General features: G+C 44.1%; 3 protein-coding genes across 3 annotated transcripts in view; 2 read left to right on the plus strand and 1 right to left on the minus strand.

The window, feature by feature from the left end:
• Window positions 1–6854, plus strand: part of ralgapa1 (Ral GTPase activating protein catalytic subunit alpha 1) — an 80985-nt gene extending 74131 nt beyond the window's left edge. The window contains 2 exon segments of the mRNA XM_042072112.1: window positions 1–62; window positions 4173–6854. The exon segment at window positions 1–62 is cut by the window's left edge and continues 63 nt beyond it. Coding sequence (XP_041928046.1) covers window positions 1–62; window positions 4173–4336 — 226 coding nt within the window. The 3' untranslated portion in view covers window positions 4337–6854.
• A 168-nt stretch (window positions 6855–7022) lies between these two features.
• LOC121693000 (insulinoma-associated protein 2) lies at window positions 7023–9723 on the minus strand. The gene has a single exon (XM_042072123.1). It carries the CDS (start codon window positions 9359–9361, stop codon window positions 7739–7741), a length of 1623 nt encoding a protein of 540 aa, XP_041928057.1. The 5' UTR covers window positions 9362–9723; the 3' UTR covers window positions 7023–7738.
• A 10412-nt stretch (window positions 9724–20135) lies between these two features.
• Window positions 20136–23024, plus strand: nfkbiab (nuclear factor of kappa light polypeptide gene enhancer in B-cells inhibitor, alpha b). Its single transcript, XM_042072129.1, has 6 exons — window positions 20136–20428; window positions 21023–21128; window positions 21276–21486; window positions 21680–21768; window positions 22038–22313; window positions 22449–23024. The coding sequence occupies exons 1-6, from the start codon at window positions 20190–20192 to the stop codon at window positions 22476–22478; spliced, it is 951 nt and encodes a 316-aa protein (XP_041928063.1). The 5' UTR covers window positions 20136–20189; the 3' UTR covers window positions 22479–23024.
• Window positions 23025–23956: the final 932 nt, after the last annotated feature.

Raw genomic sequence — 23956 nt, forward strand, 5'->3', positions numbered from 1 at the left:
TGAGGACTATGCAGCCCGTGTTTTCTGCCCCGCTCCTAACCACCACCTCTCCTCCGAAGCAGGTAAGCCGGCCAATCGCTTGACCCTCCCCCTCCCATCACCTTTAACCATTCAGCAAGCCTTGGCACCCATCAATCATTCCTGGGGGCGGCAGCTTCTGCACACGTGACACTTTGTGCCTTCAGTTTCACTGGAAACATGGAAGTGAACATGAGGTTTGGACGCTTCCTCATGGTCAGCATGGGCAACACACACACACACACACACACACACACCAAGAGGCCATCCTCACACACACCACTCTCTCGTGTCCAGACTGTGTCATTTCCATCACCAGCATTACTACCGCACCGTATATTTTAACACACTCTCTCCCTCTCACTTCCTCAAGCACACACACACACACACACACATTCTTTCTCTCTTTCTCTCAGTCTTTCTTTCTTTCAGTCTTTTTCTCACTCTTTCTCACCCACACACACTAATACCCTCTCCCTGTTTGCCCATCTGTAGAGACAGAGGCAGGTTTCTCACATATGCTGGGTGGAAAGGTGTGAAGTGCTCTGGTTTTCACTAGTCCGATGGCTGCACACACACACACACTCTCACACACACACACGCACACACAGAAACATATAGGTATATTGAGACCTACTGCTTTACTTCAGCTCCATCTTTTCTTTTTTGTAATCACACACACACACACACACACACACACACACACACACACACACACACACACACACACACACACAGGAGATGTGGACAGGACTGTTAATGCTAAAATGTTCTTATTCCTTAATACTGCAACATTGTCATTTCCTGTCTCAAAATACATTCCTCTCAGAAATAGTTCAAATGAAGCTCTGAGAGAAATGAGCAAAGACATCATTTATTTACTGCATAAAGATTACACTCATTTGTTTGGTAAAACACTGAAAGTCAGTGTTTTCTATATCTCATTTTATTTATTGTTCAATCAGTTGGTGGAAGAAAATAAATCATTTGATTTGGGATTGAAAAACACCAGCCGCTGCAATGAGTGTATATGCAAGTGGGGCTGTTTTTCAGTCTCAAACGATCTTTCGTTGATTGAGTTCTTCTCTTTTGTTAACACCAGTCCCCTATGAATTTTCTGCTCCTTCTAACATACCAAGTGATACATTTTTTTTTCTGTTTTTTTTTTCTTCTGTTTTCCATTTGATTTCATTTCACTTTTTGTTTGTTTTTGTTTGTTTGTGTTTTTCTTTATCTTATGTTTCCCCCCTTTAGATCATAATCTATCACTTGTGTATATCTAAAGGTAAGATAACCCTGGAAACGGCCGTAAGAACTGAGGCTACCTCTCCTAGTCCTCCTCTTATCTTGTGCTTGTAACAAGGTTATGAGCTCTCTCTTATCTCTCTCTTTCTCTTTTAGACTCTTTCTCCCTTTCTCTTTCCCTCCCCTCTCCTCCACTGACGACATTCTGCCTTTCTCTTCCCCTCCATCTCTGGTCCAGGAGAAGTCTGCATCCTTCATTAACTCATCTACTGCATGCAACCTGGCTAACACGTGCACACTCACACACACATTTCCACTAACCTCAGTGCAACTGAATGCAACTGAATGTTGTGTGCACACTCGCGCACACACACATCCACCCAGTCACTCTGCTTGTTATGTTTGCGTCCTCGCTCAACACACACCACCCCTTCCGGCATGACCTACGTTGTACTGCCTCCTCTGCCTTGTCATGTGTGCACATCTTTGTTCTGTGTCATGATGACCATCCATCTGCTGGTTGGGGGGGGAAGTTGCACAGATCCGATCCCTCGAATCCCGACTCGGCCTGTTTCGAGTTTACCTGTGCGTAAAAGCAAGGCCCAGTCTGGGTGATTGTGTGGTGATAATGTTAAGTATGCAGTACTGGCACACCTGCCTCTTGTTTGGTGACGGTGCCAGCAGCCGCAGGTGAGGTTTGGCAAAACATTAATGCACCTCTGACAAGGGATCTTCCCTTGGTGTCTGTAGCTAATCAACAAAGAGAAACAGACAGGCTAGATACCAGTAAGTAAGGTCACACTTGCTGTGTCTGTCTGTGTGTTTATGTGTGTGTCCAGAGTTTACTCTTACAAAGGAAGATGTGAACAGTTTGTTTGTATATGTGGCATTTGCGCGTGTGTGTGTGTGTGTGTGTGTGTGTGTGTGTGTGTGTGTGTTTTGATTGACTTGGTCCTGCTTTTTCTCTTGTGTGTGTTTTCTCTTCTCTATGCACCAGCTGTTGTCTCCCTCTCGGCTTGTTCACTGCTCACGCCTCTTTATCTTTTTATCTCTTTTTCTCTCTCCCTGTTTTTCCTTCCCTCCTCTCATCCGTTTTTCTTTGCATTCCTGTTCTCCCTGGCTCCTGTCCCCCCATCATGCTCTCCTCCTCCTCCTTCTTCTCCTCCTCCTCCCAACATTCCTTACTTCCCCCTTTCTTTGTCTTTCATCTTACCCCTATCTTACTCCACCTCATACCTCCTCTCCCCTCCCCAACTCTTCCTCCTTCTCTTCTCTATCCCCCCCTCTACTCATCTCCTCTCCTCTTCTCTATCCCCCCCTCTACTCATCTCCTCTCCTCTTCTCTATCCCCCCCTCTACTCATCTCCTCTCCTTTATCCTCCCGTTTTCTCTTCTCTTATCTGTGCCACTCTTTGCTTCCTCCTTTCCGTCTCTGCTCTCTTTTCTATATTCCTGTCCTTTTTTATTCTCTTTTCTTCTCGTTCCCCTCCTCTCTTGCCTTCTCCTCTCCTCTCTTCTCTTGCCTTTTCCTCTCCTCTCTTGCCTTCTCCTCTCCTCTCTTCTCTTGCCTTCTCCTCTCCTCTCTTGCCTTCTCCTCTCCTCTCTCTCCTTGTTTCCTCTTCTCTCTCTCCTTGTTTCCTCTCCTCTCTCTCCTCTATCTGTTGTTACCCCTCCCCCCTCTCCCCCCTCCACCACCCAAAGAGAGAAATGCTGTGGTGTTTCTCCTCCTCCCCAAACCTCCACTAGAAAACATTGGTCTCATCAAGGTAAAGGGCAAAGGCTTGAAAAGGAAGGTGTTTCACGCTAGCTGTGAATGGTATGCTCCAAACTCAGCCAACGGCAAAGTTCTTTCTTCTTTCTTTTTCCTCTTCTCTCTCTCTCTCTTTCTCTTTCTCTCCTCTCCCATTATTGGTCTGCTTCATCTCTGTCCATCTTCTAGTTTAGTTCTTTTCTTTTTTTCTTTTTTTTATTTCTTTTTCCCCTCTGTTGGAATGATGTTCTCCTCTCGTCTCCCCGACCTGTGATCTCCATCTCTCAGATGGATTAGGTGTCGTGTCTCTCTGTGTTGATTAGTGATGGCATCCTGTGTTATGAAGTTTTCATTTATTTATTTAATTTATTTATTTAGATTTGTATTCTTGTCTTGTTAAACTGTGTGAAATTCACCCAGAATAATGATACTGTAAACCACGGGCCCATCCCCTAAGGACACTTCAAGCAGTCAATTTCTTTCAATTTTTGGAACAAAAATGAATAAACTTCAATTATCACCCATGTGATGCACCCAGCTGAGGATGGGTGCAATCATTTGGCCTCCAGAGTCTAATTGGAACAAAATGTCACGTTGTTACGGATACAAGTGTTTCAGCTGATGAGCAAAACAACCTCCTTTTTAAGGGAGTTTTCAGAGTGAAATTCACACCGAGCCACAGTTCTAGTCCAGGATGAAACGGATCGCTAGAGGCCTCATCCGTCTCAGTCCTATTCTCTCTCTTTCCAAAACCATGACTCTTTTATGCCCTTTACAACGAGCATTAATCTTACCCTCTGGTCACCACCAGCACTAAATGCATGTGCAGGCTGTCTGCGTAGAGACTGACTATTGGTCCCTTCTGGCTCCCGTAGAACGATCAGTAGTGTTCTAACTCCTCCCTGACGACTAGTCAGTGGTCTCTCAGCCAGCCACAGTCTTTCACCAGTAGGCTCATGTCTCATGTTGATGATGCTGCTTGTGAGGACATGTTTTGTTTGTGTGAATGTCTTTGTCTATGGTATAAATGCTTGTGTGCGTGTGCGTGTGCGTGTGCGTGTGTGTGTGTGTGTGTGTGTGTGTGTGTGTGTGTGTGTGTGTGTGCACGGGGGGTGTCTTACTGTTCTTTTCTCCCACCCCACCCATCTCCTCCCCCCAGGCTCATGCCACGAGACTCCGTCGGCCGAAAGCCCAGCAGCAATGGGGGCGGTGGCAGTGGGGGGAGACGGGAGCGACTCAGCCTCGCCAATGTCCCCTCGTACTAGCAAGAGCCGCATGTCCATGAAGCTGCGCCGCTCCTCCGGCTCGGCCAATAAGACTTGACCCGACACCGACCCCGACCCCCACTGGACCCACCCACCCACCCGCCGCCACACGCTCATCTGGATCTGGCCACTGCCCACGTCACATCACGCCTCTCCTCTCGCACGGCGGTCATCTGACAGCAGGACATCAGTTTGTTTCTCCTCTTCATCTTTTCTTTTGGGGTTTGGGCATCCTGGCCTTCTGGCCTTCCGACCCCCCCCCCCCCCCCCCCACCACCACCACCATACCAAACACCTACTTGCCTGTGATCTTTGTAGAGCTTGGACCTGTGCACCATGCCACAGCTGTGCCCCTTGGTAGAAAGCCTATGAAAGCTTTCTGCTGCTACCTTCACACACACACACACACACACACACACACACACGTGTATGCCCATGCCACGGATACTGCTGCACTGGAGGACTATGAACGAGGGGGAATGTGGGAGGACAGTGCCTAGACTCTGCTTGTGCCCCATGCAAAAAAAGTACAAAATAAACAAGTAAACAAACATGCATAAATAAAAACAACTTTTAAACTCTTTAAGGACACAGAGTACTGCAGCACTGAGCTGTAGAACCATTGAAGAGGAGAAAAGACCAACAAGAGGAAACCCTTGAAATGACGATCGGGGCCTTTGAGCACGGAGGTGTTCACGTGCAGAGGGGAGGAAAAAGGGAAGGAAAGCGAGGTGACATTCATGCCATTCCCTCGGTCACTTTGCCTGTTTGCTTTCAGAACTCTTGATTCTTTGAGCCTCTGCTGTAATTCCTGATGCGAATAAGAGAAGTACTCAGTGCAGTTAGCCATGATGCCAGTAAAGGTCAAAAGAAATGGCAAAAAATAATATTATATGAAACAAGTTTCTTCTATGGTTACTGTTGTATCCACCATGGAACATGCTAGAAATCCACTCATGTGTATACTTATACATATATATGTATGTATTTGTACTGTATAATTGAAGCCTGCTTTGTTTACAGTTTGCAGAGATGCTGGCCAATATTGGGCAGTAGAGCCTTCCTTTAAATTTGGCTGGAGAAAATTGTTATGCCCAGAGTTATGTTTGTGAATGAGAAAAGAAAGCACTTCCTCCTGTTACATTTATGTTTTCATGTTTTGTTATTTCTTTTCCACACTAGTTGTGGAGCTAATATTTTGAATTGTTTTCACTACTGTTCACATATGGTTATGGTCAAGATTGTTAAATCAGTTTTCACCTGATTTAGAATGTTACTGAAACATTGTTACTACATAATCTATTTCAACCACAACACCACTTTTCACCAGTAACAGAACACGTGTATATATTATAAATATGAATATATACATATTTAATGTATGTGTATAGTGTATGAACAGTATCTGGTCTGTGTATATAGTTACCAATATTTAAATCAGCCAAAAATGAACAGAAACTAACACGGAGCCGTTCAGAACATCTGAGGGGTGATGATTTTTAGGGCGATTTTAAGCGCTCAGTGGCAGCGATTGTCTGGTCTTGCTGCAACGCTCTCTGTCGCTGAAGTTACCCTCTACACTTTCCCTGTCTGCTGGTTTAGGTCGCATTATCGGCGGCACCATGAGTGTAGTTAATAGTCTGAAAATGCCATCGTTAAAATGAGGAGCACTGCTCCATTTAGTGATGCCTGAATGACAGATTGGCCAAAGAGTTTTTACATACAACTGCTACAACAGACTTAACATAGCCACAACGCAGCCTAACCTTTTTCTCCACAATGTGATTGGCCAGGCAGGGAAAGTGTAGGGGGTCAACGCTAAGATAGTATAGCCTTTTTTTTTTTTACCTGAGAACAATTACGCCCTGTCGCCAAATTACAGTACGTGTTCAGCCAACACTATATTCATTCGCATTTTTGTTATAATAATGAACTTAGGATTGTTTTGATGCTCAGCCTATGTCTTCGCGGAGTTATAGTTGTTTTGACGGAGATGAAAGGGATTGCGTTAAAGACGATATCAGGGTGATGCTGTTATTATGATAGGCTACTCTTATAACAGCAGTGACCGCTACTGGCATGTTTGAAGTCAACTCCATGCAAGTCATACTCCGTTTTTGCTTTGTTGTCTCTCACTGAATAGGTCAGGCTTACATTAGGTCAATCAGTATGTTTATTCAAAGCATTGTTTTTGTCAGACAACGAACTATGCGAAATTTTAGGACTTGACAGAGGCCCAATTGAGACCTCACTGTGCTGGAGCGCGACCTGCGTCCCTACCCCTTGCACGAGTGACTGAGACCGGTGCCTGTTGTAAAACTGAGGGCGAAACAGAAATGCCTTTGAAGGTTATGATGTACGTTACTACTGACCAAAGGCTGCATGACACCAGTACTAACTGCATGTGTTGACATAACAGCTTCACAACACAAACCACGCACGCACGCACACACGCACATACGCCAGTCTGTAATATTGTCATACTTGTAGTATCTATACAGTAATGGTTATGAAAGACGGAGACACGGATGTGCAATTGAACATGAAAATAAAGGTGTTCATATCACAGACTTTAATTTGTGTAGTTTTGTCTGCTTTCTTATTTTGAAGACTATTTGCCTGGAGTAATTTGTCTTAAAAATCGAATTCGTATTGGGCTAAATATGAACAGGTTTATGCACGACACAGTGTAATTTATTTACAGGTTAATTTTCAAACATTCCCACGGTGATTACTTGAAGTGAAATAGTTCAATGTCGATGAGGATCACTTTATATGTTGTGCGTCCCACGTTTTATTGACTGTATGTTGCAGTTTATCACAATAGTTGGCAATGCAATCATTTCTTGTACATATGAAAATATAAATATATAGCAAGTATACGTTTGTTACATTGAGACCAAGATAATTTATAGGCATTTCTTGGCTAATAATCATATGGATGATGGTACATTTTTGTCACTATCACCGCTTTGCACATTCACAATAATGCATATGAAAATACGTCTTTATAGATTATTTAGAAATAACAACTAGGCTAACAACAAATTGAATTTCCATAGGAACTACGTTTAAGTGGAGAATAGTCTTCTTGTAATTATTACGTGTAACAAACTTAATTGGGTTGTGAACAGTTTCTTGATTATATTAGCCTACCTCTTGGGGTTTACTTTTCCAAACCCCTTAAGGATATTTGCACAGAAACTTGTTTTCAGAGTAAAGTGTCCAGTATACACTACATTTGACATGATTACTTGACGGATGATTATGGTACCGGTACAAAATCATAATGTCATGAACAAGAGTCGAGTAAAACAAAGCCGTAACGCTCGTCATTATGTTGCTGTGATATAAAACGTTCAATTTACAATGTTGCATGATTGACTTAAATTGATTTTTTCCGTGTCCATGAATTGTCTTTTGTAGATTTGGATGTCACCCTCTCCTTCTCTGCTTCTGCTTAGCAGCCGGGCCTCACAGCCATTTGCAGGAGCATGACCTGTCTACTCTCTGTAGGGTGAGACTTGTTGATATGCCTCGTCAGTCCGGGGGAGCTGAAAAACGTGGACGGACAGTGCTTACACGAGAAGATCTGCTGCTCGCCGTGCGTGAGGTCCGGTCTAACCAGCGCACTCGCGCTCTTTACGGGGTTCATGAACAGGTCCTCCCTCACGGCGTGCCACAGTCTGTGTTTGTCCCGGATCTCCAAAGAGGGGAAATGAGCCCCGCACAGGTGACAAGGGAAAGTGATCTGTTCATTCAGGAATTGGCTGTACGGTGACGGCTTGATTGTCTCGTGAGCCGCCAGGTGCTTCCTGAGGTATGCTTGTCTTCGGAACTTCTTGCCGCAGTAGCAACACTCGTACACCTCCTCTCCGCAACCGGGGGACGGCAGGCACGAAGCAGCCGTGGGGTTCGCTGGATCAGCGCAGTGCAACAAGCTGTCACTCTCGCTGGTTCTTATGTGCAGGTCGAAGCATTTCTCAGGTGACATGTATTGCGGTTGCAGCGATGGTGGACTCTCCGGCACTGCTATGCGCATATCTTGCCCGTGCGCGCTGTCAGTTGGTCGGTGGCACTGAGAGCTATCCAACGAGATGTGGTGCTGATTGTTCACCCGCTGCTTGCTGGCGTTTTCTTTTCCTTCCGCAGAGAGTTTTTCCAGTACCCGACCCTCCATAGATGACTTTTTGCCGCCTTGAGACTCGCCACTGTTCACGATGCGAGGCTTGTGCCACCTACGATGCGAGGCCAAGTTGGCGGGACAGCTGAAAACTTTGTCGCACTCTGGGCAGCGGTACTCGATGCGCACGATCCTTGAACATTTGTGCTGTGCGAGTGAGAACGGGTCTGGATACTCCTCTTTGCAGAGTTGACAGATGAACTCGCCTAACGGTTTCTTTCTTCCAGCGGAGGATGATGTGGGTTTACATTCTGGACCCTCTTTCTTAATTTTTAGTCCTAGCACCGGCGAGGTTGTCACCTCGTCCTCGAAGTTGAGCTTCCTCATAACTTTGGGCTTCTTTGCCGGTGGCTTGCTTTTGCGCTCGGTGTCAGCACTGGTGCGTTTTAGACTCTGATGGAATGAGGAGTACAGCTGAACTGGTGAGTCGAATTTCATCTCCCCGTGGGTCATGAGCAGCCGTTCGATGGATGACACAGGTGTACTCAAAGGGAACGACTCCGCTGTGGCCGGTGAGCTCAGGCATCTGTCAAAAAACGACTCCTTGAGCTCCGTGCTGACGGGTTTAACCGGACTGTAAGCAGCATCAGCCCGACCGGGCGACCCGCTGGGCTCCGCATCGCTTCTGTTTTGCGGTGACAGGTCTGTGATGTGCATCAGAAGTCCTACATTTCTTGGACTTTCGGGCAGTTGGGCTTCCTCGGTTTCTGTCGGAACGCTTGTCCATGTTTCTTGGAGATCAGTTTGCGGCTCACTTGAGTGCGTAACCAAGACGGTTGTCTCTCCATCTGGGGTCGGCACCGGGAGATGCGCTTTGGGTTCCTCGCTGGCCTCTTGGCGCGCTCTGTAAGATGCTGGAGAGCCCCGTTTACTCCTTTTCACCAGAAATCCTCGCGGCATCCTCCTCGCCTTGTGCGTCCTTCAAAGACAACTGTCAGAAACCGCAAGACGAGAAACTGTCACTTACTACAGAACAGGTGCAAGCAGGAGCAGCCAGTGGAGGAGAGCACTGTCACGTCGATACGCATGGCTTGTTTTTTATCTTCGAGGTCGCATTCTGCTTTTGTGAAGTCACCGTCAGTGTCAACGCACTGCCCAATCAGTGGCGATACTAAAGAGGGAGGGTCCGTGGCATTAATGAGGATATCCAGTTACAGATTGATTCCTAATGGACACCAGATTGCATTTTCTCACATCCGTATCATTATTGTCGGCGCTCGGTGGATTAGAGGCTATACTTTTCCTTCACCGCCTTTTAGTGTCATGAATGCTTGTTAAATCTAAGTGATGTGTGTTTCATATTAAATCATATCACAATAACAGACGCGGTTTTGGTAATGGCATTAAACCAATTTGTTAATTTGTTTGATTAAACTGTAGGCCTATATTACAGATCCTTCTAAAGAGAAATAGCACCTTGCACCTCAATTTAGGATAATGTCTAAATTACTGCATAATTGTAATTATTTTGTAGCTGATTGAGATATAACTTCAGATGTTCAAACTGTAGCCTAATCATATGATAATTGACAAAACTATAACATTGTCACCTTTATGCATATTCAATGATACGAATGCAAAGGTATAATTACTTTAGACGTTAAATGAAATAATGAATTACTGCAGCTCATTAGACCAGTTCAGCGCATTAATATAAGCGCGCCTTAAGAAAAAAAAACTTCGCACCGTGTCAGCGAATAAATAAAACGGCATGTGGCTGTGTCCAAATAAATTGTTTAAACCAAATGCCTCCTATATTTAATAAAGAAATGTCTCCTAATGAGTAGAAGCGCACAGGCAGCGCGTCCACACAGGCCATTAATGAAAGCGAGCCTATGCACTCCGGTGCGCGCTCGTTAACCTTTCTCTGAATTCCGGTTTAAACGCTTCCTGTTGTTGCAAACAGAAAAAGACTATTAACATGCAGGATTTTTTTTTGGCTCCGTGTTCCATTGGCACGCCGCATGATTTGGCACTGGGGGTGAGCCAGCAAGGAGCCCATTAATAAATCCATTCAATGCACTTTACCTGTTACCTGATATATGTATCTAGGATACAATCTGACGAACTTGTGTTTACCCTGTAATTAAGCCGTTTAATTAGTTTCACAGCATCGCTGAGCACAACATTCAATCATTCTCAGGGCATGTCCGTTGCGTGGCAGCAATTGCTGCATCCTAAATCTTATTTAGAGACCAAAGACGTGGGCAAAGTAAGATAGGCCTAATGACGCGTTTAAATGGAATCCAAGGCTTATACTGAGGTGAACTCACTTAATTTAGGTTTTAATATTCAAAGATATAAATCTATCTAAGCAGAACATTTTGTAAATAGACGTTTTATTATAGTCATTAGGGGTGTGATGTTTGTTTTATTGCGGACAGATGCTCGAAACGTTATCTTGCGGAACGGCAAGATCTTTTATTACTCTCGCAATCACATCTGTGCTCATGTATTGGCCTCAGATAAGAAAGATGCTATCGGTCGCAACAATGTAAATTGCCAAGCGGTTTTCACCGAGCCGGGGAACCCGAAGCATCCCTCCTGCATTCACTGGCTTTGTGGCATTAACGATGGGAAGATCTCCCCCTCCCTTTCCCAGTCGAGGGCATCACGCTATCTCCCGGCAGAAGGGGCAGCGATGCTCAGGGCAATGACAGGACAGTGTTGGGGGCCGTCCAATTCGCCAATAACCTGCCAGCGGGAACGGGACTCACACACACACACTCTCGCTCTCCCTCTCTCTTCATCCCGAAGCTGGGAGCAGTGATAAGGGATCGGAGTGTCTAATGTCTTTTCATTTTGGTGGAGGGGGAGGAGGCGATACGGCCGACCTCCCAGGACCACATTATGCTCGGCTGAGGTTAGCGGTTAGAGAGGGGCGTCCCGGCCCATTAATCAGAACAAATGGGCGTGAGAGTAGGGGTGGGGGGACGCTTTCCGGAAAAAAGGGTAACTACCTTGAGAATTAAGAAACATTAATGTCAAGCCTCCGTGGGAAATTCAACGAATCGCTTGAAAGCAGCCCACTGACAGCGATCAACAGCGATATAGGCTGCATCTAATTTTAAACAGAAATCAATGGATGATAGTCAACTCATAATGTAGGTCTAAACTTAAATCCAGCATCAATAATTTAATTTGACATAAGGGCAGACAGAATATAACATGTATAGGAACATTTTATAGCCTACAAATCAATAAAATCTAATAATACCACACAGTTCCTTTTATTTTTTACAATTTAGTCTTGTAATTAGCGGCAGCCAAGGCAAGATTATTGTGTCCGCACATTTAGCCTAATTTGTGTCCTTGACCTTCACCACATAAGCCAAATTGACTGGAGGATTATGATTGCTGAAGCGGAATGTCCTTTTTCTATGTGCACGGCCCCTCCGAAAAGTCCCACAGACCTCTTCATTGATCTGCCATTTTTCAACTGTCTCAAAGTCTCAGCTCAAAACTGGCAACTCGCCCCGCGCCATGTGGCGAGGCGGCAACGCAGATGTAGGAATTCACTGTAATCGTTTACAACGGCTGGCAATTAGTCTTGTTGCTGATGCACTGGGTATTTATTTAATCGCCGTTGGAGGCCGGGGATGATTGAGCATTATATGATGATTAAGTGCGGTGCTGGACCCACGCTTGGCTTCACTGAGATCTTTCAGCACCACGGGATGCGGACAGCTCCAGCTCCGGCTGTAGTCTCCGTGATCTGGCAGCATCGAGACCGGCAGGTTGTTTCATAATTAATTTTTAATCGTTCTTAATTAGCAGTGACGCCCACGGCCTGGACTTCTGAGGATACTCCATAACCTTACCCATTTCTACGAGGTCATTACGTTGCTTCTTAATTTTCTGGTGTGACCTTTTATATCGCCCTCTAACTGCAAGTTTAACAAAAGTTACCACAATGAAACCACACTGCTCCCATCATTGTTTCATTGTTTCACTTTTATGTTAATAAGCTATATATCTCAAACAACAATGTATTGGGGGGGGGGGGGCTATCTATTTATATGATTGAGTAATCAAATGAATGGTCTCAAAAGTCCATGATTTCTTCAAAGGATACATTGCAACCTTGTATTATTTAGGTATTTTAACTTGGAGACAATAGTGATTAGGCCTAACTGTTGTTGAGGCAGCCTACAGGCATCAACATTCACTCAGTTCGAAATATACGCTACCCTTGACATTTTATCGCCATCTACTGGTGACTAGACTTAACTGCTTTATTTGTCTTGGCCACTAGCGGGCGACATGTCAATTAGCTAGATGCATCGAAGATGGCCTGCGCTCCAGTGGGAAATTCCGATCCCAGTTGGACTCTTCAGCGGGCACATGATTGATGACTAATTTCAAGTCGTTTTAAAACCAGCCTTTAGTGTACATGGGAATTTTTCTCTTATCACTATACACTTATGTCTGTATAACCAACATGTAGGCATAAAGGTGTATAGGCTAGGCCTTTGTGGTGCAGTACTGTATGTAGATTCAATGCTAATTATCTAACATTGAGGTCAAAGTGTTCTTTTTTCCTGAGAAACTTTTACAGTACTTTTCACACCTCATTCTGAAAATGGGTGACAGAATTGTGAGAGGGGAAAGTACATTCTTTGTCAGGCAAAGAATACAGAAATTATTTGGCTACTGTTGTGCTGTTGTGGGTCTATTCTTTTTTTTTTTTATCCCAACTGGGCTTCAATGGCCTCTCCATAACATAACACTTTGTCTTAAATGACACACTTGGAGAAGAATATTGGATTAGGTAAAATTATATTTTAAAAATCAAACTGAGAAGCTCTCAGAACAGGTATTGGCTTTATCCAAAAGTAATATTAGACTGCATATATCTCACTATTCTTCAATGAGATTCGTTGTTATCTGAGTGACCTCCAAAACAACCCAATATTTCACCTTGTCTGTATGCAAACTACATTGATTGCCAATATTGTTTTTGTCTCAAATATGCTGATGTGTTCAGCCGATTTTCTAATTTTGCACAGTTTTCAGGTTCTGCAATTACATATGTATAAAATCCAAATGTAGCAACCTACAACTCCATAGTACAAATAGACATGTTCCTTTGGTGTGGAAAGACAGAGGGTTCATCCCTTCACCACTGGAGGTGGTGGGCAAATGTGGGCAAGTGTCCTGGGTAAATGCATATTCAGGTGCTGGTCATATAATTAGAATATCATGAAAAAGTTGATTTATTTCAGTAATTCCATTCAAAAAGTGAAATTTGTATGATGTATACATTCATTCCACACACACTGGTATATTTCAAGTGTTTATTTCTTTTCATTTCAATGATTATAACTGACAACTAATGAAAATCCCAAATTCAGTATCTCATAAAATTAGAATATTGTGAAAAGGTTCAATATTAAAGACACCTGGTGCCACACTCTAATCAGCTAATTAACTCAAAACACCTGCAAAGGCCTTTAAATGGTCTCTCAGTATAGTTCTGTAGGCTACACAATCATGGGGAAGACTGCTGACTTGACAGTTGTCCAAAAGATGACCATTGACACCTTGCACAAGGAGGGCAAGACACAGAAGGTCATTGCTAAAGAGGCTCACAGAGCTCTGTGTCCAAGCACATTAATAGAGAGGCGAAGGGAAGGAAAAGATGTGGTAGAAAAAAGTGTACAAGCAATAGGGATAACCGCACCCTGGAGAGGATTGTGAAACAAAACCCATTCAAAAATGTGGGGGAGATTCACAAAGAGTGGACTGCAGCTGGAGTCAGTGCTTCAAGAACCACCACGCACAGACGTATGCAAGACATGGGTTTCAGCTATCGCATTCCTTGTGTCAAGCCACTCTTGAACAAGACACATCGTCAGAAGCGTCTCGCCTGGGCTAAAGACAAAAAGGACTTGACTGCTGCTGAGTGGTCCAAAGTTATGTTCTCTGATGAAAGTAAAGTTTGTAGAGAGGAAGGCACAGAATCCACGTTGCTTGAAGTCCAGTGTAAAGTTTCCACAGTCAGTGATGGTTTGGGGTGTCATGTCATCTGCTGGTGTTGGTCCACTGTGTTTTCTGAGGTCCAGGGTCAACGCAGCCGTCTACCAGGACATTTTAGAGCACTTCATGCTTTCTGCTGCTGACCAACTTTATGGAGATCCAGATTTCATTTTCCAACAGGACTTGGCACCTGCTCAGTGCCAAAGCTACCAGTACCTGGTTTAAGGACCATGGTATCCCTGTTCTTAATTGACCAGCAAACTCGCCTGACCTTAACCCCATAGCAAATCTATGGGGTATTGTGAAGAGGAAGATGTGATTTTTGATGATATTCTAATTAAATGACTGTGTGTGTGTGTGTGTGTGTGTGTGTGTGTATATATATATATATATATATATAACACACACTCTACCGTTCCAAAGTTTGGAGTCACTTAGAAATGACCTTGTTTTCATCATAAGTACATGAGTATACAGATGCCCATTATCAGCAACCATTCATCCAATGTTCTAAAAGCACATTCTGTTTACTAATCTGTAACCCTTTTGCAATTATGTAAGCATATAATGTAATATGAAAACTGCTGCCCTGATTAAAAAAACAATGCAACTGATCTCAGCTGGTATAAAACATGATCCGTAAGCAAAAAAGCCTATTGCTGATTACTGTTAAAGAGTGCATTTGGCACATTCTGCACACTTCTGTATTGAACCTCCTGTACCTAAACGGTTGGGTACAATTACGTGTACCTTTACACCCCTATATATATATAAGGCACCAGCTTCCAAGAGGGGCATGTGAGGGTTTATATATATATATACTGTATATACATGCCCCTCTTGGAAGCTGGTGCCTTTGGGAGTTGACAGTAGGCCCTATTAGTTCCAGCAGAAACTACTACTTTGTGTGAAACCATGCTTAAATGTACCTGTCAGGGCAGTTTACACTGACCTTAAGATGACAAATCATCTTCATTACATAACTTGCAACAGAATCATAACTTAATTGCCACCAAAGACTAACTCCGCTTGTCACCACAACTAATCCGATAATTCACATGCTTCTCATTGTGGTGTTAAATACCAAAAGGGTTTTTGTAGAGGCGTATAGACATGTCTGACAAAAAAAAAGGAAAAAGGCTGCAACACCCAAGTCTTCAAGAGTAGACAACCATGTCACTAACCCAGCCCACATAACACTCCAGGCAGACTGAGTTAAGCACCTGAAATATTTGAGGTCAATGTACATGTATAGCACATGCCTACACATGCAGGGGGCCTGTTAGCTGTTGCATAGTAACAATCTGCAGGAGATTCTGTGTTTTCCACCCAGCAGAGTGAACCTTGCACATTGTGCCAAAGTTTAGGGGATATTGCAGGGGAAACCTTGACAGACATTCTGCCACTTAGGAATTTTAGTGCTCCAGTTTATCGGAATGAACGCAATCTGAAAAGGAAAGAACAAATAATTTCAAGGCTGGAGAGTACCAAGTGACAATTAAGAAACAAAAGAGAACTGATTGCATACGTTATTTCCTTGTTTAAACTGTTTCCTCGGCCCCAGCCGTGGCGCAACTGGCTGGGGCACCTGCACCGTATGCCGGCGACCCGGGTTTGATTCCCGCCCCGTGGTCCTTTCCGGATCCCACCCCTGCTCTCTCTCCCGTTTACTTCCTGCACTCTCCACTGTCCTATCATTAAAGCCATAAAAAAAATATATATATACTTAAACTGTTTCCTCATTTATGTTGCTTCAGTAGCTTTTGCTTTGCGTTGTCCATTTTTGTTATGCAGTGTGATGCCTATTGACTTTGGACTTCCTGGAATGCAACACCCTATTACCATGTTTTATTTCCTGAACCCTACAGATTCAATTATTATTAGGGCATGTTTGTAATGAATGTTGTCTTACTTACTTGATTGCTTAAATGCTATTTTACTTAAATGAAAGGAAAATACAAATCTGAGTGCTCTGGTCAAAAAAGGTCATAATTTAATGTTTCCCTTCACTTTATGATTACTATTCCCTTTGCATTCATGATTAAGTACATACAGAATTTAAGTCGAGGTGCTGAGGAGAAGCACTCTTCCATTATTCTGCACTGGATGCTACCATGTACAGGTGAAACTGGAAGGAAACCACATTCCTTACATTCTCTATGACAGACTGTGGAGACTACGAGGGAGGGTGTGATTCATGTGCAGGATTCCCCACCCTGCCCCCACCTTTTACAGAGATGAGCTGAAGAAGACGCGGAGTTACGCACAGGGCGCAGAAAGAGCTAGGTGAGGGGTGAGCTGGCACACTCTGGGCGCCTTGGGAAATCCAGCAGGACTGGATGGCCAGTGTACAAAGGTGATGATTCACCTAACTTCCCCCTGAGCACACCCTTTTTGTGTGTGTGTGGCCTTTGAGACAGTGGCATAATGAGAGGGCTTTTTACAGACCAAAGGTTTGCCTTTTGAGACGCAAAGATCTCTTTTCTTTTCCAGAAAGAAAAGGAAAAGAGAGAGAGAGAAAAAAAAGAAGTCAGGAAACGTGTAATCAGGCCCAAACATAACAAAGTTGTCCACCAAGACAGGAATACTCTGTCTAAACATGTCAGTTAAATTGACACAGATTTCCAAAACCAGTGGCAGTTTTAAAGAACGTGGTGGTGGTTCTGAAGCGAAGGTAAAGGGGTTAAGAGTGTGCTTGGTGCCAGCTTGTCTTGAGTCTGAGTCAGCATGAGTCAGGGCTGTTTGTGTGTTAGTGAAAGAAAAAAAAAACAGTAAGCAAGTGCAATGAGCAGACATGTCCAGCCATGTACAGACCACATCTCAGGACAAGAACTATATAAATAGAGTCCACTGCATTAACTTGCGTCATGATAAGCTTTCCCTATTATTCCTGGAGCTGCCCCGAAAACCACCTAATGGGACAATAACAATTATGGGAGTTCTCCCGTCTAAGGATAGTACTGGAAGGGCTTATGTTTCTGTATGGTCAAATATGGGGATTGCTGGAATTATAGGGATATCCCAGCAATTCAGCCCCTTGACCATTCCCCCTCCCTGACATCAACAGGTTGTGTGTGTGTATATATATGAGTGTGTTTGGGCAGGGGGTGCTTTCTTACGTGGTGCGTCTAGCCATTCCCAGTCAACCTCATTTTCAACATTTGAGTCACGACAGTGAGTTTATGCATCGGGTTCAGAATGGAACATGGGATGTCTATGGGCTGTCCGGTGTGCATCAGTCAGACTTTTTTTGTTTAAGAAACACAATGCAACTGTAAGATTGTGAAACTGGGCAAATCTGGATTTTGGTAATAAATGTTGGCATGTTTACATGACTCTCTCAGCAGTAGTGCTGGGAATAAATGACTAAAGTGTCTGGGAATAGTGCCGGAATAGTGCCTGTCGGAATTGCAGGAATACGCCGCTCTTTACATTATATAAAATCTGAGTGTTGACAGTATGCATATTAGCCAGTCTCTCTCTCTCTCTCTCACAGAAACACACACACACACACACACAGAGTAGTTACACTCCTGTGTTCAGTCCTACCCTGTCAGTCCATCTTTGTGTGTTGTGCAGCCCCGGCCACAGCTTGCGTGCCTTTGATGTGTTCCCATCGACGGAGTACTCCATGTGCCGGACTGGGTGTATCTCAGGATGTGCCGGCCGTCTGACCACCCTGTCACACGAGCTGCGGTTAACAGAAGAAAAAAAAAATCAAAGCACGAATCACTTCCTGTGTTCATTCCGCAAAAAAAACACACACCACCTGGCATACTGCCATTCTACGTGCCACTACTGATGTCTGAAATTCAACCTGTTTGATGTCATGATAAAGGCGTGCTTTATGGTTCACACCCCATTCTTAAAATAATTGATTAATGTCAGATGTACAGACTGTACTTGCTCAGCCTCAGGGATTGACGCAACAGATAAATAGTTTTGATAAGTCCAAGACCAAAACCCCTTCATTCAGAAGTTTATAGAAACTACCCACATGTATAATAATACTCCATTAAGTTTACTGAACTATAATGCCAGCGAATAGTGTAGTGTAGTGTAGTACGGTATGGTCAAATATAATGTTATGTAGTAAAGTGTATTATACTATTACATTTTAACAAACAGATTAAAAAGATTCACATCATAGCTTAAAACACTTTCCTCACACATATTGTCAAAGATGTCGATTTGGTTTTTAGATATGAGTTGTTTCGGAAGGCACCAGGTGGATTTTTTTGTTATTACAACCTATAATTTTGGCACTAGCCTACGTCTTTACAGGAGGAAACCCAGGCGTAGTTCATCAGGGAGATCCCTTGCTCTTTCAGACACTGGAAAGGCCCTTGACTTAGAGATGAAGCTTCTAGTGAGGCTAGGGGATTCTGGCCCATTTAAAAAAAAAAAACCTCTCCCATCATGCACACACGCAGATGGCCATATTTACATTTGATTATGTCAAGCCCAAAAAGTAAAGCTGTGACACAACTAAGCGGCTTGACGTAACAAGGCAAAGAAAGGAAGTGCACTGGGCCACTGTGTGTGTACTGAGCGCCTGGTTACTGTTGCCAAGCTGTGCTTGTTTGAGAAAGAGCGAGGCGAAGAGGGTGCGTGCTAACAGTTGTGCAAACAGAAAGAGTCCAGGGAACAGAAAGCCCAGAGGGTTTCTCACATGTAAATGCCTGGCTGGAGGATGATGGGTCCAATGACTGACACACAAGAGGGGAAACCTGTATTACAGCATTGGAGTCTCTCAGTATTAACCAAGTATCAAGTACCTTAGATTTGCATATTACCTGTTTTTAGGAATAAGTGCAATAAATAATATAGATACTTTAATTTATTTTATTTATGATTTTACATAGGCTACAAGTAAGTTGTATAATGCAGGTAAAAAACCCAAACACATTTATCAGTCACAAAAAGTCAGCTTTGTGCAAGACAGAGAGAAATAGATTTTTGTCCAACACCTCATTATTCATATTTCAGTTAATGGTACACTAGAAAGCATAGCAGTAAATTGATGTTAGTACACTGCTTATAATAGCGCCAATGACTCCAGTACACCTGCTTTTAGACCTGTGGTTTAGTGTCAAATTATAGCCACTTGTGGGTCATAAAAAAAGCAGTATCATATGAGTAAAGCAGTAGTAGGCTATATTACTGTCCATAAAGTAGGCTATATAACAGCAACAAGTAGGAAGTGTAGTGAGTCATGCAGTGTAGGCTATTACTCACACTAGGAAATGCATTGCAACTATGGATTTATTAAATGCCCATGCTTAAAGCCAATGGTTATGAGGTTGTACTAGTTTATTGCAAATAACTGCTGCTGTTAAAAAAAGGATATATAAAGCACAATAAGCTGCTAACATCAACTTCAGCTGCAAAACGTTAGATACAGGAAGCTTTCAGCAGTTGCTCAATGCAACTTGTAAGTAGCCTATGTTGAAATGTTGGCTATACGTAGCTTTATACATGCGGTGCAAAACGACCCAACTTTTTCCTCTTTTTTGATTTTCCAAGCGCGGGTTTTCAGTTTTAATTTTCTTTACTTGTTTCAGGGGAGAAATCCCCCCCGTATGTCCTGAATAAATTCCCTTCTGCTGTTGAGGCATCAGTCAAATGCATTTGGAAATCCCCCTCCCGAACTAGTTAAGCTCCGCCCACCAGATTCTTTAAAACACTGCTGAAGTCGGAGAAGTCAAGAGCACAGTGACAAGACAACCGTTCAGGGTTCAACAACACAATGGATGTTTACCAGGCATATAGGCACAACCAAATGGATTATAACGCCGAGAGTCGAGATTCCAAGTTTGGGAAAGGGCTTCAGAACATCGACGATCGTCTTGATAGTGGTGTGGATTCGCTCAGAGAGGATGTAGCTGCCGAACTAGAGCGAGTGCGTTTGGATAGCGAACCAGCTCCCCGGATAGCCGAAGACTGCTGTGAACCATGGAGGAAAGAAATGACCGAGGACGGAGACACGTAAGTGTTGAAAGTTAATTTTCTTTAAAAAGCAGAACGTTATAGGTCTAATGTATGTGTGTGATATTATTTTTAAGCATTTATTCCATAAAGACTAAAAAAAAACTACAAAAAACTGCAGCGCAAAGCGTTAATTAAAAGGTAGCCTTTCTACCGCAGTCTTTGCGCTCGCTTGCAGAAAACGAGCATTTCCGCATGCAACGCCTACTGCTTTAACTAATTTTAGAATGGAAGAATACAACTTATTGGTGCTTGTGCAAAAGTGTAAGGCTCAGCGGCACACGTAGCCAAGACCGCAGTGATTACAATCATAATGGATTTTACGTAAACATAAAGTCGACATCGGGACGGACTGTACTTTGGCGTGGCGTCAATTGTGGGCGGCGCTGTTACTCTGCCCAAGCTTGGAAAGTCCCGGGCGGCGTGCCAGGAATCCGACTAGTCGTTAACACGCCAATGTGTCAAACCACTACTACTGGAAATAACAGAACTTCCCCTGCTATTCGTAGTTGTCCACACTTTTCACACGTTTAACACCTGACTGGTTTTTGGAAGCTTTGATGTTAATGGGTTTTCTCCCCTCCATTTTTGTAGGTTCCTGCATCTGGCAATCATTCATGAAGCCAAAGATCATGCCATGAAGATGATCGACCTGTCAGTCAATGACCCCTTCCTGAACATACAGAACTATCAAAGACAGGTAATTTTTTTTCACACCTGAAATTTTTTAACACATGACTATGCACAAGGGGGAAACAAGTGGAAAAAAATAATGTTTAAAATGAAACTAAAAGGGGGAAGCACAAAGGTTCCACAGAGATTTGAACGATTTCCTCCTCTCCCTCAGACGGCGCTGCACTTGGCAGTGATCACTGAGCAGCCGGAGGTAGTGGCCCACCTGATGCGCGCCGGTTGCGACCCGCAGCTGGTGGATGACAGCGGCAACACGGCCCTGCACATAGCTTGCAGGAAGGGCTCGGTCACCTGCTTCAGCGTGCTCACCCAGGCCTGCACCAGCTCCCAGCTCTCCGCCATGCTCACCACGCTCAACTACAGTGGTAAGGAACCACCACCACCACCACCACCACCACCACCACCACCACCCCTCCCCCACCTTTGGGCCTTTGATTCATCTCTGGAGTCTGGAGTCCCCTTTCTGCTGCTACTGCAAGCAGCCTGGGGCCTCCTCACACCTGCCTACGCATTTCTCAAATCTGATGGTGTATTTTTGTGTGTGTGTGCTTTTTTCAGGTCAAAACTGTTTACACCAGGTTTCCATATTTGGTTACCTTTCGCTGGTTGAGAGACTCGTTGAGCTTGGAGCTGATATCAATGCACAGGTAGGCATCAGGATTTATTAATTCTGCATAACACCTTAGTTTACTTTTAGTTTTGCTGCTCAGTAGCAAAAAAAACAAAAAAAGTATATGAAAAAGCCAAACAAGTAAAATAGAATTACAGAATAAGCTAAATAAGTAGACCATCTCATGTCTAATGAAGAAGTCTGGACTAACTTTACATTTAATGTCAGAATTAGTATTTGTGCTGTGGTGTTTGGTAAAAGCTTGTGGTCACTAACGTATGGCCTGTGTTCCTTCCTCTCGCTCAGGAGCAGTGTAATGGTCGGACACCCCTTCACTTGGCCGTGGACCTTCAGAACTATGACCTGGTGCACCTGCTCATCAGCAAAGGGGCCGATGTCAACAGCCAGACGTACGGCGGCCACACGCCATACCACCTGACCTTCGGCCGGCCCAACGGCGCCATCCAGGTGGAGCTGTACGAGCTGACCGCCCAGCATCTACGCGCGCTGCCCGACAGTGAGTCGGAGGACAGTGGGGAGGAGGAGCAGGAGCAGGACGACCAGTACCAGTCGGATGACGAGGTGTGTACCACCCCACAGCTCTCAAACAGCACATAGTTATTGGTCTCAGCTTGGCTGACAATTTGCATACAATGTCAGCACATTCTTTCCCCCAAGCTCTCTGCTCAGCCCTAATCTGTCTGTTTCTCTTTACAGTTCTTTGATGATATCCAGCTGATGGGATAGAGGATGCAACGCAGTCATATGTATGTGGCCGCAGTAACGCAGTATGTTTGAGTGAGCAAGACTGAAAGACTGTAAAATGGGGTGAGAGAGATGGTGCCAGGACTTGTCAACAGCGAAGGCCAAGGAGCAGCACCAGGCCTGGGCTGGCCAAGCCTGATGAAGTGGTCTGGAGTCTGGATGCCCAGAAGAGGGGAGAGAGAGAGAGAGAGAGAAAGAGGGAGAGAAGCAGACCCCAGGAACAGAAGGCTACCTGTAAGTGTTGGGACAGAGAAGCCAGTGAAGTTCACAGTTCAACAGAGTGAGAGATGTGTCGTGGTTTTTATTTTTTATTTTCTCACGTCACACCTCAAGAAAAGGAGCATTTTCATCCACAGACTTCAGAGTACGGTGTATAAATGTTGTAAATTTGTGTAAAGAAACAGATTTATTTTTATAAATATTAATGTATATCTGTACAAAGTTTCTTTGGAAAAAATGTATGTTCCAAAATTACATCTGTGAAGAGTACCTACCACACTCCCGTAAATTAAAAAAAGCAACAAACTATCTTGTCTGGCGCCATGTTATTTCTAAATTTACTCTGTTGTATACTGTTGAGGGGGAGGGGGGGGGGGGGGGGGGGGGGGGTGGGAGTGGCGGCGGCGGCTTGGTTGGTTGAGTCTTGGCGATTTGTCACTGTGGGGAAATATCTGTCACAGCCTCTATTCGGACATCCGTCAGCTGAGTACACTGGTATTTCCTGTTGGGGGGCTTGGGTGGGATCAGTGCTGCTGGCAGAACCCAAAAATCCCCTTCCCAGTCCGAGTCACACAGGACTCACACACTCCACCCCCCGCTAGTGGATTTTGAATGAAATTAACTGAAGCCATTGTTGATTAGTTCCTTCTCTTCGAACAATAACACACAGTGACTTTATAGCCAACTACTAACTGACTACTTTCAACAAATTTCTCTTAGTGCACACTTGTTTTTGAAAAACATTTTTTTTATGATGGCTACATCATGCTTAAATCATATGAGTTACTATTGTGTGCCATGTCAGCCACTTGTGTTCTTGTACTTGTACTTCAATGGAAAGGCTGAATGTCCTCCCTTGTCTTTCCAGGGGGGTGGTTGGTCAATATCACATTCTGGAACCTTCCTAGTTTAGCCTCTAAACACAGCACATGATGTCAATCTGGACAGTCAGGAAACTGGACGCCCGCCGCAAAAACGCACAGCCACATAACACCCGCCATAAAATAGAGTACTCAAAAATAACCAGGTGGTTAAAACCAGACGCTCAGAGGCCTGAGAGAGAAAGAAAAAAAAATCCCCCTCCAAGCACAACCACTCTACCACCTACACATCTCCGCCTATGATCTTAAGAACCTCCTTGCTCACTCTGTGTGACTGTGTGCACATATCACACGTCACATGACGATAGTGCTTTTACATCACAATTCCCCTCATCAGCATGCCTGTTTTATTCATGACAC

The sequence above is a fragment of the Alosa sapidissima genome, chromosome 19, assembly GCF_018492685.1.
Source record: "Alosa sapidissima isolate fAloSap1 chromosome 19, fAloSap1.pri, whole genome shotgun sequence".
NCBI lineage: Eukaryota > Metazoa > Chordata > Actinopteri > Clupeiformes > Clupeidae > Alosa > Alosa sapidissima.